Source organism: the organism of the source record quoted next, unplaced genomic scaffold (assembly GCF_019419815.1).
Source record: "Pyrus x bretschneideri cultivar Hongxiangsu unplaced genomic scaffold, Pyrus_bretschneideri_v1 Contig3, whole genome shotgun sequence".
Taxonomy (NCBI): Eukaryota; Viridiplantae; Streptophyta; class Magnoliopsida; order Rosales; family Rosaceae; genus Pyrus; species Pyrus x bretschneideri.
This window is the reverse complement of record NW_025999612.1, coordinates 8,167,272-8,183,001: the sequence shown is the minus strand read 5'-3', so window position 1 is coordinate 8,183,001 and position 15,730 is coordinate 8,167,272. Positions and strand designations below refer to the sequence as shown.

The window sequence follows — 15,730 nt, the reverse complement described above, 5'->3', positions numbered from 1 at the left end:
TATAACTCTACATTTTACTTACTCTTACGATCTTTATTACATTAGGGTTATACTGTTGTACCATCCACACACACGACGACTATTGATTAATATTTACGTATTGGTGCATGGATGGTTGATATATTAGTATGAGTCATGACTTGAGAGTGTTAGACGATCGTGGAAATTAATTAAGGTTCACGTATTGGTGCATGGATGGTTAATATACTAGTATGAGTCACAATGCGAGAGCGTTAGACAATTATTGATTAATGTTCTCGTATTGGTGCGTGAACGGCTGATATACTAGTACAAGTCACAACTCGAGGGCATTAGACTATTATTAATTAATGTTCTTGTTAATGCGTGGACGGCTGATATGCTAGTATGAGTCACAACTCGAGAGCATTAGACAATTATTAATTAATGTTCACATATTGGTGCGTGGATGGCTGATATACTAGTATGAGTCATGACTCGAGACCGTTAGACATATCAAGTGAGACGTTCTTGGTAGGACAAAGAAATCTTTTTCCAATATCTCGTAGATGAGCAAAGGGGGAACCACAGAACCCACAGATATCACAAACAAATAGACAACACATTCATACGTTTGATATTTTTTTTGTACGAGTTCTACAGAGCATTCAAGTATTATTGTGGAGCATATAATTAACTGTTCATATGCTGTGCAGCATGACTGAATCTAAATGGAATTCAGAACCAACCATTGTCCATGTGGCACAGAATAATGCTGTTGATATTATCATAAAACCAACTTTTGGAGTTTGAAAAGTAGTCGAATTCTCGACATGTTAAAGACTTTGTCTGTATTTTCATTTTCAAACATTTTAATCACTTGCGAGGAGTTTGAGCACTGCTCAAACGTCTCAAGAGGAGTTCGAGCACTGCTCAGGAATCTCAAGAGAAGTCCGACCACTGCTCGAGCTCCCAAGAGTAGTAGTGCCTATGCTTTTACAATAACTGAGAGTTGGCAAAAGATTTGGCAAGATGTGGGAGACATGATAGGGTGGAGTTCATAGTCACATGCATTCATTTGTTCGTAGATTTGATCTGGGAATGTTAAATTTCCATAAATAATGAGACTTTTGTACATATGTTTTAACTAGTAACAAAATAGAGATAGACATTAGTATTATTGTTGTGCAGTCAACTCAAGTCTATCATCTTCCATGAACCAAATGGAGAAAAAGAGGAGGTCACTTTTGAAGATGGGAAAGTTCAGATGATCATGGATTCATGGTGGGACTCAAATTGTTGCAGTCATACATGTGGAAATGTGATTCACACCCCATTGCATCATTGGACTGTACCGTTATCTTGATATTTCACTTGTGTGAAAGTTTTTCTCTAAGAACATAAACGCTTGATTGATTTGACATACCGACATTTTGACGTTCCAGTTGTGTGAGAGTTTCTCTCTAACAACTAGAAAATTTATCGTCGCGTGATTGATTTAGAATACCGTCATCTTAATGTTCCAATTACCTGAACGATAAGACTGAGTTTCTTCCTACAAAAGAAAACTTATCCTGTAAAGTTTTTCTCCACCATTAAAATCCTCAAAATTTTGTTACCAGCAGTAATAAAAACTTTACTCGAAATTAACCAAGAAAAAAATGTTGATCACGTCGGTCCAAACGTCGTGACTAACATTTTTTATTGCAGTAGCGATATCCGACTATGGTACGGGAAACAGCGCCGTTATCACAGACTGTGAAATCGTTAACAGAAACCGCGACTTTAGTGGCAGTTAGCGACGGTTAAACGTTTGCCTCCAAATTCCGAACAAAATAGAGGGAGGAAAGGGACGATCACAGTCAAACCCTAAACCCTAACCCTAAAACCCAATCGAAAGATGCAGGAGAAGAGGCAAGGGATCACGAAGAAGAAGAAGTACGAGTTCGAGTACTGCGTGGTTTGCAAGCTCAATCACGACCAAGGTCCGAGCCACAAGTACATCCCGAAACACACCAAGTCCCTCTCCGCCTTCCTCTCTCGCTTCCAGTCCAAGCTCGCCGACGTCCGCTTCTTTCTCAAAAACCCTAGCCCTCTCCGCCCCGAACACGCGTCCCGCAATCGCCTCTGGTGCGTCTTCTGCGACTCCGATATCGACGAGCTCTATAGCTCCTTCGCCTGGTAAGATTTCTGTCCTTAATTTTCAATTAGCTGTTTAAGTTCTGTTTGTTTGCCGAGAAATCAAACGAAAGTGGTAGAAAATAGGGAGATTTGTGCAGTTTGTATAATTGGAAAAAAATTGAATCGTGCATTGTGATATATTGATATATATCACATTGGGTTTATGCTCTGTTTTTGGTTTTCTAATTGTCAGTGGTAATGCGATTAATCACCTTGCGACCGCTGAACATCTGAAGAATTTGAAGCATTTCTTGTGGAAATACGGTGGAGGAATGGACCGCATCGATACATTTAGAATTTCGGAAAATGAACTTGCTAAGGTATATATATATATATGCCTTCAGTTTCAGTCATCATTGATGTGATTTGTTGAGAAAAGATACTAGAATAGTGACTTCTAGTCAATTTTAGAGGCAATTCATTAACGAACGGTGATTATTTTGTGTCTGCAGTGGGAGAAGAAGTGTAATTCACTGAAGCTTGAAGCTGTGCCTTGTGGTGAAGGCTCTCGAGGACCAGCATTTGGACCTTCGAATGATATCCATACTGAACTGAAATATGGAATTATAGATACTTCTGAAAATAATAGTAATTCATGTTTTTCACATGGTGTCATTCCTTTACCATATCATACAAATGAGAATCAGGTATCCCATTCAGGACTCCCTCAAGATACAAATGTTGGCTGCTTTCCGCAAGCTGTTGCTAACGTTTCTTATCATGTGGGAATACGGTCTGGTACAAATTCCATAAATTCAAACGGTTTAACAGGTATGCATGTTCAATTATGTGATGTTGATATCATATTTATTATCTGTTTGGTTTGTATTTAATAGAAGCTCCTCCCGTATGAGTAAAAGGCTTATGTGTGTTTTGTGCCCTCTGCTGTGTGCTTACTCACTCACCCAGTTAGCAGGAGTACCCAACATCCTTTGGTTTCTAATGGTAGAAAATTCTCAGCTGATGGTTACTTCGATAACGAAAGGGTAAGTTTGATCATCCACACTCTTCACTAAAAGCATCTGTTTCTTGTGATTGCATTTATATGAATGGCTATAAAATCGGAAAACATGTGATATGTTTGGTGTAGATGAGAGAGGAGTCTCAGCATGGAAGAATGACAAAAGGGCAGAGCAGTTCTCCAGGTATCAACCTTTGATTTTTTTTTTTTTTTCTTTTTCTTTTTATGTTCGTATTCTCTCTGCTTCTGTTCAGCTGATCATCCTGATGCACAATGTATGCATAACTTGAGCAATGAGCCATCAATTCTTAGGAATTGTAGCAAAACTTGTATGCATCTGTCTCGAATCTGAATGGCTTGGCGTAGGAGGTTGATATGGTATGTTCTAGCTGTGGATCCTCATTTAAGATTTCTCTTCAGGTTTTCAGAATCTCACTCAAATATCATCCTTGGGTCCTAAAGAGGCTAGTGGAAATGTGCATACTGGGGCACCTCCTCCTTGGCTTCAAGCAGATGAAGAAATTCAGTTTAGTGTTCCACTGACACCAGTTTCAGGTAGCCTTATCTCCCTGTCAAATAAGTCGGGGAAGTCCAAGAAATTGAATCCAAACCGTGTCGGAGCAGCTTGGGCAGAAAGGAGAAAGAGGGAGATGGAGATGGAGAAAAGAGGGGAAATTGTCATGAGTGACTGTGATGCCAATTGGCTCCCTAATTTTGGTAGAGTTTGGCAGTCTGGTAGCCGAAAAGAGTCCAGAAAAGAATTTGAGTTGGAGAAACACAAATTACGTAAGGTTGAGATTCAGTCGGACATGCCAATTAAGATACAGCCTTATGTCAGCAAACGAATGGTGAGTTCCATGTTCCATCTTAGCTTTAAGTTTGTTGTGGAATTCAAGATTTTTAAAGCTAGTTTTTTTCCGTTTTAGTAGATTTTTCTTTGAAGTAATCCCCATTCCTCATATTGGTTGAGCATATTCACTCATATACATACTTAAACCCACTTTCCACCTCATGGTTATGAGGATGAGATGTCTGGCACGGCCCCAAAAAGAAGTTTCCACCATTGAGTCTCCAAAGGGTTTTTTTTTTTTTTTTTTAACAAACGATATTATCTACACTAAGGGGGTGGGGGAGGAAACTGACCCTAAACCCAAAGGGTTTAGTTTAGTGGCTTTTATTTTATTGCTTTGGGATTATAGATTTCTGAACTTATCACAGTCCAGACCATGCAGAGAACTGACCAGAGGCTTTCATTTTAGTGTTTTTGTGAGTAAAGTTCATGAAATTTAGGCAGACACAACACCACACACTCTTCAAGATTTACCGATTCCTTAGGCACTTAATTTGTTTCCCTCTTCTTGCAGAGAACTGATGCGAGTGAATAATTTTGCCGTGATGGTTATGCAAGTTGACAGTAGCTCCAATGACAGACATGTCGGAAGAATGAATGTGCATGTTCTCTACTTTTTCCCTTGAATTTGGAGGTGTAGATCTCGTCAAATGGAGCTGGAAGTATGAAGGCAGGCAGGTAGCACACTTGTGAAATTCAACCCGAATTTGATTATTAGTCTACTGTACAAAATAGAGCTGTAAGTTCAAACGACTATGGCACTCATTTGTATCCAACTTGAATTTTTCCTGATAAAATATATTCAATGAAATTTTTGCCTCAGATCTTATGCATGTTGCAAATGAGAACAATATTTCTTTGGTGACATTAATGCCTAGATCATCTTTAATTAGTTCATGTTCAAACAGTGTAATTAGTAGAATTGATTTTGTTAGGCACTGGATATCAGAGCCTGCAAGGCCCCGCACTTGGACTGCAGATTTATCATCTGTACATTTCCGCATTCCAGTCATAGACACAGAGATTTGCACACAAATAATGATTCTTATTTGCAAAGAAAATAAAAATAATTGATGTAAATCTTTGTCTACTAGGTCTCTGTACCCCAAGAGAAATAGAAAGAGCTCCTACTCTGTTTGTGATTGAAATCTCACAATTTGAAATAACCGTCTTTCTATCTTCAATGTTGAGCTGGTTCACGAGGAACTGCTTTGGCATCTGGTTTTCCTACTTTTTACCACTGCTCTATTGAAAAAGCTTAATAATCAAAGGAGCTTGTTCTTTGTACTTATAGCTCAGGGTGACAAGCTAAATTATAAAGCTATTATGTTACTCTATCCTAATTGCTTTGGCAGGGCAAAAATTTGTAGAATTTGATTGGCTTGTGATCCTAAAGTTCCATAATCTCCCCTTGGAAGAAACTAAGTTCTCATCACACAGAAACTCCCAGGAAAACCACTTCTCGATCATTCGGTCTACATCATGCACTACCACATGCGTAATGTTTGCATTTCTTGCTATCATACTAGCAGAATAGATTGCTGACATCCTACCCGGTTCCTCTGGTGCATTCCCGCTCGGTCCATCCACCACCACCACATCCCATTTAAGCTGGTAAACTTCTTGTGGTAAATTTTTCAATGCAAGTTGACATTTTGATCGTTGAAGCAGTTTTGAGCTGGGTGCGCAGTCTGGGTGTTCCCTTGCGTGCTTGAGCAGCCTGTACGCCTCTTTTGCAGGTATCTGGTAGTCCACCTTGTAGACTCTGGTGGTGTTGGAATTTGGTTTCAGTGTGCTTATCTTCTTTTGATCATCCTCTAGAAAGACAGTGATGCCGCCTGCATTGATTGATGACAGAGACATATACTGAGGTTCAAGCCCGAATATGAGGAGGTTGCAGGGAGCTTTCTGCGAAATGAGATTCAACAGCAGTTGGTATTCCTTTTTCATGAGGCCGGAGGTGTTGGCAGAGGCGTTTGTTTCTGCACGAAACTTGGTGCATGTGGAAGAGAAAGAACATGTCTTTCCAAGAGTAGGAGGAGGAGGAGGTGTAGTTACAGCAATTCTAACAAGTCTGAGCACCGAAACGATCGAAAGGATCAAAACAAGGAAAGGGAAGAGTTTGGTTCTGGAAAAGTTCATGGCTTTAGATCCTCTCGATTGCTTGTGTCTATGAGGCTGGCACTCTTGTGCTTCTGGTGAGACAGGAGAAGAGAACCGAACCAGAGGAGTTACGATAGAGCGAAAATGAGGCACTTCTGGTGGCATTTTTTTGGGTCTCTCTTTTCTTTCACCTCCTCTGCAGCCGCTATCACACCTTGTAAGGAGATGTCCGGTGGTGGGGTATTTGATGGTTGAAGCAGTTAGGCTGAAGGACAGCGTGGTGGCTCACCGGCTGGTTGAGTGAAGACCAAGTAAAGGTTTGCTTTGGTTTCAAGGGTTTCTTTTGTTTTTTTATTAGTCAGGTGCGTGGTTGTTACATAATAAAACGCTGCGTTTTCTTATCCAATTGCTATTTGTTTACCTCTGGAAAATGAATAACAACAATTTCTACGGGTGAGTAGTTGCTGGGCAACTTTCAATGACTTTTTTTCCACCATTTGTTAGGTTCTAACAAAGTAACAATATGACTGATGATTATTGATTTTGATGGCTTGTAGGCACCGATGTAAACGATTTGGGAAGTGATTTTCACACATCATTTTTCTTCCATGGTGCACACTCGTTCACTTTTGACATTTCAGTTGAAGAACTCAATGAAAGATTTGAAGATAGAAATAAAGATGGGCGTGCATAATGAGAAAAAAAGTGTGCGGATATCACCTCTAAAAGTTTGTATAGTACATAGCTGTTTTAGTCACGACTTGGGTGCTTTGGAGTATGGCGTGCTCTGAATATTCTAACCGCTAGATCTTGATTTTTATATTTTGAAACAAAGATCTAATGGTTAAGATATTCAGAGTATCCGTTACTCTGTACTCATGCAGTACCCAAGAAAGTACCGTCACATAATTTAATTATTAAAAAAAAAAAAAAAATTCCCTAACTGAAGAGCCGTTGAAGCATCCGACATCGAAAAGAACTAAGAACATTCAATGATTCTACGTTGAACGCTGAAAATTATGACATCCTCAAACTATTAATAATGGTAACATAGTTTCTCCGCCTCATTGCTTTACAAATGGAAAGTGACTTTCACTAGCTTCTTACGCACCCCACATTCCTAGTCATCGGATTTAATAAATCAAACAAAATCAACGGCTATGATTAAACATGAGTGCGTAAGTGGCTAAAAATGGTGCGTGTATCATTTTCTGAGAGAGAGAGAGAGAGAGAGAGAGAGAGAGAGATAGAGATAGAGATAGAGATAGAGATAGAGAGAGAGAGAGCTAAAACCTAGGAGGTTTGATTAATAAGAAATGAGCCACAATGATTGGAGTCAGCAACAAGAGAGAAGATAGCCCCACGTTATTCCTAGTCATCGGATTCAATAAATCAAACAAAATCAACGGCCATGATTAAACATGAGTGCGTAAGTGGCTAAAAATGGTGCGTGTATCATTTTCTGAGAGAGAGAGAGAGAGAGAGAGAGAGAGCTAAAACCTAGGAGGTTTGATTAATAAGAAATGAGCCACAATGATTGGAGTTAGCAACAAGAGAGAAGATAGCCTAAATTATAGAAGACTGCACATTTAATATTACACAGCAGTGATTTTCCAACGGCTCTGGATCAATAGTCTTACCAGGTCTTTAAGTCATCCTCATAAGAAAGAACAATAATATTAATTCAGCAATTCAAAAATCATCCGCCGATCGTTCCTCCATGCCCCCCACGCAGCAAATCATCCTCAAATTAGTCTCTTTAACTGCATACAGAAATTGGAAACACTCGGTATTAGTATTTGTTTCGAGTTACAAAGTTTCGTGCTACAGCTTAGAAAGTTTCATGCTAATGGTTCAATGATCACAATTATACGGCCAATCAGCAAGGTCACCTTTACTGATGCACCCAAGGAACTAAATTCCCTTCACAAAATGACTAGTTTGCAGAAGGAACTAAAATCCCGGAAGGAATTTAAACCGACATAAACTCAACAGGCATTTTGAACCATCACCGCGAAATGCAGGTTTTTTAATGCATGATCACGATGTTTTGTAATATACAGTCCATAGCAGGCCAGCAAAGTGATGGCAAAGAAAATGCAGAAGGTAGTCCGTTCGGAAGATAAATCAATCAATCGATACAAAGCAAATTGGCTTGATTTCAGTTTTTGGGATGGCAAGTACCTGTCGTTTAAGTTGACTCGAGACACAGAAAACATAAAGGCAACTCTGCAAAGAAGATCATCGGACAGTATCATAGACTACTGCAATGGTTCCAAGACCACTCTTCCCGTTACATAGAAGGTGAAAGTGTGAAACTCATAAGGAATTTGACTTGGATCATCACTATACCACGAGTAAAGGGAACATCTTTATCGTGCTAATAATTTTCCTTGTTCTCCTCAAACTCTTTTCCCCAAACAAGCAGATCCATAAATCACCAAGCCATTGAATTTGAGTACATAACCCCATAGCAACAATACCCACAGAAATACTAGTTTCAAGAGTTGGATGCAAATGGCAGTCTCAAGTTTCATGTTGCGTCAACTTCGATACTATAAGACCTATTCCAACTGGGAGTAAAACTCAAATTTTTGGTTCTAAACCTACCCCAACTTGCTCCAACCCTTAGCAAATATGAGTTTTAACCCAAAACTCATTTCTGCGGCAAATTTAGGCCAGATTCCCTTGGGTTAGTGGGGCTGGCTCACCATATATGTGTATTTTTTTTAGTTTTATATTTATAAATTCATTCTCTCCAACAGCTAAGATCTAATATGATCAATCCAATGGTAAAAAAAAAGATCTAACGGTCCAAATTTAAATCCAACCGCTAAAGTAATTAAAAATAATTCTTTTATGTGTTTCATATTATTTCTTAGTGTTCCACGAGTTTCATGGTGTTGGCTTAGTAATTTTTCAATATTTATTGGAATCTAAATATTTTTAAGTTAAAATGTTCATAAAATTAAATTATGAGAGTCTACTTAATATTTTTTTTTTTTTTAAATGTTACTTCTATAAAACAATTATCCTAAATTCATTCTTTAATAAAATTTAACCTAGAAGAATTGGAGGACAAAAACTATTTCTGGATTAAAATCTAAATTTTATAAGTTAAAAATTTTAGGTTTTAACCGAGGGTTGGAGATGGTCTAATTAGATTATCCAATTCATCCAAGATTTCCATTTTCTTAATAAGCAATGAAATATAATCTTTGCAAACTCGAAAGTCCGAATCACACAACACTCAAATGCTTCTCTTGGAATAAAGATAAGTTATGCCTCGAAACCTATAAAATTTAGCTCCTTCATAACTCCTATTCAACGCAGAAGACACTCACAAAGAAACCATTTCAAACTTCACAAATTAAGCTACACATTTCGCCTAATCACGCTAACGAAAACAGAACATAACCGAAAAGAAGCTAAATTTGTCGAAGAAGCCGTGAAACTGTCACAAACCCAGTTACTCAATACTTCAAAAGTGCAATTCCCACATCAAGAATCATCAAAGTTTTCCGAAAAGAAGCCACATTTCGATAGATAAGTACGATACACAGTACCTTTGACCGTCGAGGTTGCCCTGTCCACTGCTCCCTCCACTCCCGTACGACCCATCATCCGCCGCAGTCTGCCACACCGACTGCCACGCCTGCGACGGCGGCTGCACGCCGTAAACCCCAGCAGGGTCTACCGCAGGCCTCCCTATCATCATCCCTCCGGGGCCACCAGCCGGCTGCCCCATCGGCGGATAGTAGTACGGCACCCCACTAGCCGTCGCCCCGACCATCCCTCCGAGCCCCACGGCCTCCTCCTTGATCTCGTCGCGGGGCACTATATCCACCAAGAAATCGAATATGTCGGTGCGGGTAATGGCAGCGGCAATGTCGTTTTTCTGGAGGGTCCGGCGCTTGTTCTCCTCGGCGTGGAGCCAGGAGCGGATGGTGAGCTCGAGGATGAAGAGCTCGCAGGCTTTGGCGAAGAGGACGGGGGCCTCGGCGGAGATCATGCGGACGTCCTCGTCGGCCTTCATGATCTTCTTGATGCGGGCAAGCGGCAGCTGGTGGTTCTTGAAGTCGTTGACGCTCTCAATCTCGTGGCGCTGGTAGGTCCAGAACATCTGGAGCTGCTGCTGCTGCTGCTGGAGGAGGTGGTGGAATGGGAGGGCGGGGACGGAGGATTGGGTTGCTCCGTAAGGAGAGGATTGGGCTTGCGGTGGTTGCTGGGTCGGGGCGGCGGCGGCGGAGGTGGGGGCGCCGGAGTTGGGGTTGGGGTCCATTGGTGGGATGGGGAGGAACCAAATGGTGGGTTTTTTTGGGGGGAGTGGGGGTGTGGGATTGAGATTTGATTTTTGGTGATTTTTGTGGTGGGGATTTGAGGATTTCAAGGGCTGGAGATGTATATCATACGAGGGGAGAGAGAGAGGAATCGAGACAGGGATGGGATATAATACAGCACTGCAGATGCTCGTTTATTGGGAGGTTTTCTTGTCTTCCAATATGCTTATACCACCTAAGTATTTTTTTTTTTTTGTTTTTGTTTTTAAATACTGAGATATAAATTAAACCAAATGACAACGGTTACAACGAGTTTTCATACACTCAAATAAATAGACCTTGTGAGTCACAATAGATAACAATCTATCCCACACATAGAAGATTATTAAAATGAAATCTAGCACTGGTAATCGTATCTGCTAAAAAATTTGCTTCTCTAACAACGTGAGTCCAAGAAATGGAATTAAAAAAAAGGCCGCCAAACTTTTAAACGCCAAGGAACATTGGAGGATCCTAAAATGGTATCAATCACTAATTTAGAATCAACTTCCACACAAATTTTCTTAAAACCTCTACTTCTCGCCATCCAGAGAGCATCCCACAAAGCCGCATTCAGCAACAGACATTGAATTTTCCCCCAAGTATCTAGCAAAATTGCACATTACACATAGGGCAAGTAGCAACGTTGCAATATATCTCCCACCTTTTAGTGTATCGTTGTATAAAAAATTAAGTAATCATTTATCATTGTTTATTTTTTATTATATTAACTTCTTTTTTTTTTTGTAAATACAAATAAGGTATAGTTGAACGTTATCAAAAGTAATCGACGAAGAGCCTTCTCTTAAGTATCCTACAGATGCAAAATATGTTGCAAAGTATACATATTTGGAGTGAATATTTTATATTACTATTTTGTTACTTAGTACTACAGTCTAGTGATATTCATCTTTACTTGTAAGTGAGATATCTTAGATTTGATTCTCGCCAAAGACGAATTTGAACCATATTATTGATAGCTCATTGTGAGATGAACACACTCGTGCCAATTTGTTCGAGTTTCGTATTGACAGGTGAAAAAGAAAAGATATTTTATACAAACGTCTCGCCCATAAGAGTTTCATACACTGGAATCTTGAGGAAATACAATATAGAGGAAGAGTTATTTTGAAATGATTTTCGGTCACCAAATTTCTATTTCTGCACGTTCCTGCTTATTTATGTTTGTTAAATTTTGTTGGTTTGGTCACTTCAAAAATTAAAAATGAACAAATGTGTGCTAATGGGAAAAATAATACTGCAAAAATTGCTTCCTTTGTTATTAACCCTTTAAAATAGTCACCATATGCATCTATCTCTCTCTTATGCTTTCATCAGGCATAAGTGCATAATATAAGTCTGTTATAAAACTAAAAAATTAAAAAAATAATAATATCGAAAATCTAAGAATTAAATCTCTTCAACCATGATGCAAAACAATCTTTTTACTTATTTAATATACATGTATCATAGATTTTTTTTTTTAATTTGTCGATAATCTACTTATATCACATATAAATCATTTTTAACTACCTATATTATAAATATTTTTTACTTGTAATCAACCTATTCGGAATTAGTTATATTTAATTTATCTTAAACACATTTCGCTTGGAAAACTTTATAGTTTCTTGATATAAATATGTTGTAATTAAACTTAATTTAGAAAATAGGTTGAACCACAACAAGTGGCTCAATAGTTGAGGCGCGAACTACGACTCTCCAATAAACAAAAAAATGTGAGAGATTTCGAATTCGATGTTCTGAACCGGTGAGCCTTTAATAAAACTTGCAAGTTAGGCTTGCCGACTATTAAAAGGATTTAAAAGTCAATGAGCAAAAGCAAACACTTTGTAGTTGACTTATGCCTACTGTCCCTTACTTTAAACAACATTTACCAAAACAAGAACGAGAATCTCGTATCCAGTTTTCATGCAGTGCTTTATTCTAAGACACTCTCGAACTCTCTAAAAAAAACTTGTGCATGGACCCTCGGATCACGCTATTTGTAGCGTCAACATTCTTCCTACAAACACATAAGATTTTATGTATTTTAGTTTTACTTGGTATGACAACTGCTCTATTGAAATTTTCCGTCATCTGTAATGTAGTTCTCACGAAAACATAAGACTTTATGGATACGGATCTCATCTAGTGTTGGTTACCTGCCGAAGTTTCTCTCTATTTCTACGTTGCATTTTCTTAACCTACCAAACATTATTTTTAACTCCTTTTTGTGCAACTCAGTTTTTAGTACCATTTGCTTACTCAAAGCTATGAAAACACAGGGATTTCACAAGTATTCCTGCAATCTTAGCATTTTCTTTAAAAACCACAAGACCTGTAGAAACTTACTAAAACATTTACAAGACAAATACCACGATTCGATTCGAAATCCCTCAAAAATGAATGTGAAATGCTGAAATTTAATACGATCAAGAATCAAGTATATGATAAAGTTATGAGAACAGCAATCAAAAGCAAGTAACACGAGGAACTAAAAACTTGAATATTTCATTCAGTTTACTCTTTCTGCTTTGGCTCAAGAGTTTATCCAAGTTTGATACAACACAGAAAACAAACCCATAAACCATTTTTTGGTATACCAATAAAAAGATCTAGCAGCTCCTAGGTCTGCATTTTCGACCAGCTGCAACAACATCGAAAAAGTCCTTCTCCGGGTACTAAAACTTCGAAAATAAAAGCTCCTAAACCGTTGTTCAAATTGAAAATACAACTGAAACTTGTCTCAAGGGCATTTGCACGCCTTCGGACTAAACTGTGGATTCATCAATATAAAGATACGAGGACTAAAACCGATATACCTTAGTATTGCGACTCATTATAACTGATCTGCTTAATTGGAGAAGAAGATGCAGGAAAAGGGGATGAACTTCCAATTCCACGGGTGGATACGAGATTGCGAGTCTTCTACTTCTGTTAACGACCAGTCCACTAAATCTGCAATCACTTAGCAGTCGGCACCCTTCTTTTTGTCTTCCCTGAAACATTTCCGACTATACACTAGCAACGTCGGCCCTTGGTGTTCCTTCTCCCTCTTCATCATGTCTGCCAAGTCTTTTTTCTCAGCCTCTTCTATCAAGCCTGTTTCTGTAGTTACTTTGCCATTATCCACCAGAGCCTCTTCCTTGGTGGTTTTTGACAATCCAACTGGATCTTCACCATCACATCCTTCACCTGTCACCTCCATGTCATCCTCATATTCTTCTGATTCCACCTGAAGCAGTTCCAAGGGAGTAGCCGCGGGATCAAGCTCCAAGCATCCTTTCGGAGCATTGTGACCTTCATTTCCGGTGAGAATTATAGAAGGGACCTGGTGAGAGAAACGAAAGAGTTCTTCCCTTGGAATTTTCATGATTTTACTTTGGTCCCAATGTTGGCGGAACACTGTTTTGAAACCCGCTACTTTAATCAGTGGGACAATTTTCACGCCTTGCTCCTCGTTGTAATCTTCAAGCACTTGCACCATATCATATTTCTGAATAACGTCATCTGGGGTATGTTCGTTCCAAACGGGGGACCAGTTCCTGAACAGTCCCCAGACTTCTCCTTTTGATGGATATATGCAGATAACTCCTCTTTTACCTTTTGTCCACCTAACCACCTTGTGTGAGAAAGAAGGAAGATGGTCATAGACTACAAGCTTCCCTTTCCGAAGTTCCCCGCTAGTCTTAGAAAAACCACAAGCAATCCAATCTAGCGGAGCAATCTCGCTGTTGGTTTTGGCGTTGAGCCAGTTCATGCTAAGTTTGAACGGTTTCAAAGATATCACACTGTGAACCATAGCATAATAACGGGGCATGGCATCATCTTCATCGTAGACGGCCCAAACCTGGTTGCTACCAAATGACTGTTCTGTACGATCCTTGTCGAAATCATGAAAATCAGGGTCTGGAACAGTCATTTTCACTGTATCTTGTTGCTCCATATCAGTGTCCACATGAGAATTGGCAAGGGAAGACTTCTTGGGATTCACAAATGCCGTACATCCTGTAACACTAGTTTTTACACCACGCTGACCAGCTTCTTCCTTTTGCTTCTCTTTCACCTGGTTATTATCTGCAGCAGCTTTTGGTGTAAATGAAGTCTTCGACGCAGGAGCCTCCTTCCACACTTTAAGCTTCTGGGAAATTTCTTTCTGAATCATTCCTTGCAACGCACTCCTCGCTTGTATTTTGGGCAGATCCCCTGTGAAGTTAAGTCCATGCGTTCCAGCTACATCAAAACTTCCTGTACCAACACTACCATTGTTAGGTCCGAATACACTTTCCATAGCAACTCCTCCATTAGTCATTCCCATCTCTTGCCCGCTCAGATGCCTTTTCTTCGTAGGCATCTCTTTGTTGGGTACGGAGCTAGAAGCAGAGGCAGGAGACTCAGACGCTAAGGCAGCATCTGTTTTCTTAAAAGCATCAAGATTGCACGTATGCGCCTCCTCATTTGGAAACGCCTCTTCATGCCTTCTCTTTGATTCCCCAAATTCTTGGCGAACGTCACTTGCAGTTTGACCAGCACAGGAACCTGGTACTTGCCCACTGTCTAAATTTTCCGGTTCGAACAATTTGCCTGCCAAATCTTGTGTTGATGTGTCAACTCCAGAATTTCCAGCTAATCCCACATTTATGCTAGCAGTTTGTGAACTTCCTGGAGCACAGGTCTTCTTGATCCTGTTATGCTGCCCAGAACTCTTTTGCTGAAAGTAGGAAATCCATGGAGAGGATGTCAGATTGGGTACTTTTGGGGCTGGTGTCTCAAGAGCTAAAAAGCCCTGATTGCAGTTGCGACACAGAAGGTGGTGGTTCAGATAAGTCTTAAGATACTCAAAATGCATCTTGCAACTACTGCACACTGTCCAAAATGTCTGTTTCGGTAGAGAAGGAGGTCTACTAGGCTTGGTATTGCGTCTAGTAGGCTTGGTACTGCGTCTAGTAGGCTTGGTATGACTAGCACTAGCACTACTCTGATCCCTTCCGTTAGAACGATTATCGTTGGAGGAGGTATGGAAATCATTCCGGCACACTGGTGTAGTAGGCTCAACAGAAGGCTCAACAGAAGTAGCACCCTTCTGATCCCTTCTGTTTGAACGACTATCGTTGGAGGGGGTATGGAAATCATTCTGGCACACTGGTCTAGCAGGCTCGACAGAAGTAGCACTCCTCTGATCCCTTCCGTTTGAATGATTAATGTGGGAGGTATAGAAACCATCCTGACTTGTTACTCTTGTTGGCTCAGAATGAGTAGCACTCATCTGATCCCTTCCGTTTGAATGCTTATAGTTGGAGGAGGTACGGGAACCATTCTGACACATTGGTGTAGGCTCGGTAGCAGTAGCACTCC

At 39.8% G+C, this 15,730-nt stretch overlaps 3 protein-coding genes across 3 annotated transcripts; 1 reads left to right on the top strand and 2 right to left on the bottom strand.

Annotated features, from left to right (window-relative positions):
- The first annotated feature begins 1,717 nt into the window (after positions 1-1,717).
- On the top strand, positions 1,718-4,772 carry LOC103958053 (TITAN-like protein). The gene is made up of 7 exons (XM_048589409.1): positions 1,718-2,139; positions 2,333-2,459; positions 2,592-2,877; positions 3,049-3,125; positions 3,230-3,284; positions 3,521-3,948; positions 4,465-4,772. The coding sequence occupies exons 1-7, from the start codon at positions 1,859-1,861 to the stop codon at positions 4,483-4,485; spliced, it is 1,275 nt and encodes a 424-aa protein (XP_048445366.1). The 5' UTR covers positions 1,718-1,858; the 3' UTR covers positions 4,486-4,772.
- Positions 4,773-5,279: 507 nt separating this feature from the next.
- LOC103964047 (probable methyltransferase At1g27930) lies at positions 5,280-6,218 on the bottom strand. Its single transcript, XM_009376933.3, has one exon. The coding sequence runs from the start codon at positions 6,216-6,218 to the stop codon at positions 5,280-5,282; it is 939 nt and encodes a 312-aa protein (XP_009375208.2).
- Positions 6,219-7,541: 1,323 nt separating this feature from the next.
- Positions 7,542-10,409, bottom strand: LOC103958036 (nuclear transcription factor Y subunit C-1). The gene is made up of 2 exons (XM_009370259.3): positions 9,620-10,409; positions 7,542-7,816 (listed from the first exon to the last, which is right to left on the bottom strand). Exons 1-2 carry the CDS (start codon positions 10,333-10,335, stop codon positions 7,813-7,815), a joined length of 720 nt encoding a protein of 239 aa, XP_009368534.2. The 5' UTR covers positions 10,336-10,409; the 3' UTR covers positions 7,542-7,812.
- Positions 10,410-15,730: the final 5,321 nt, after the last annotated feature.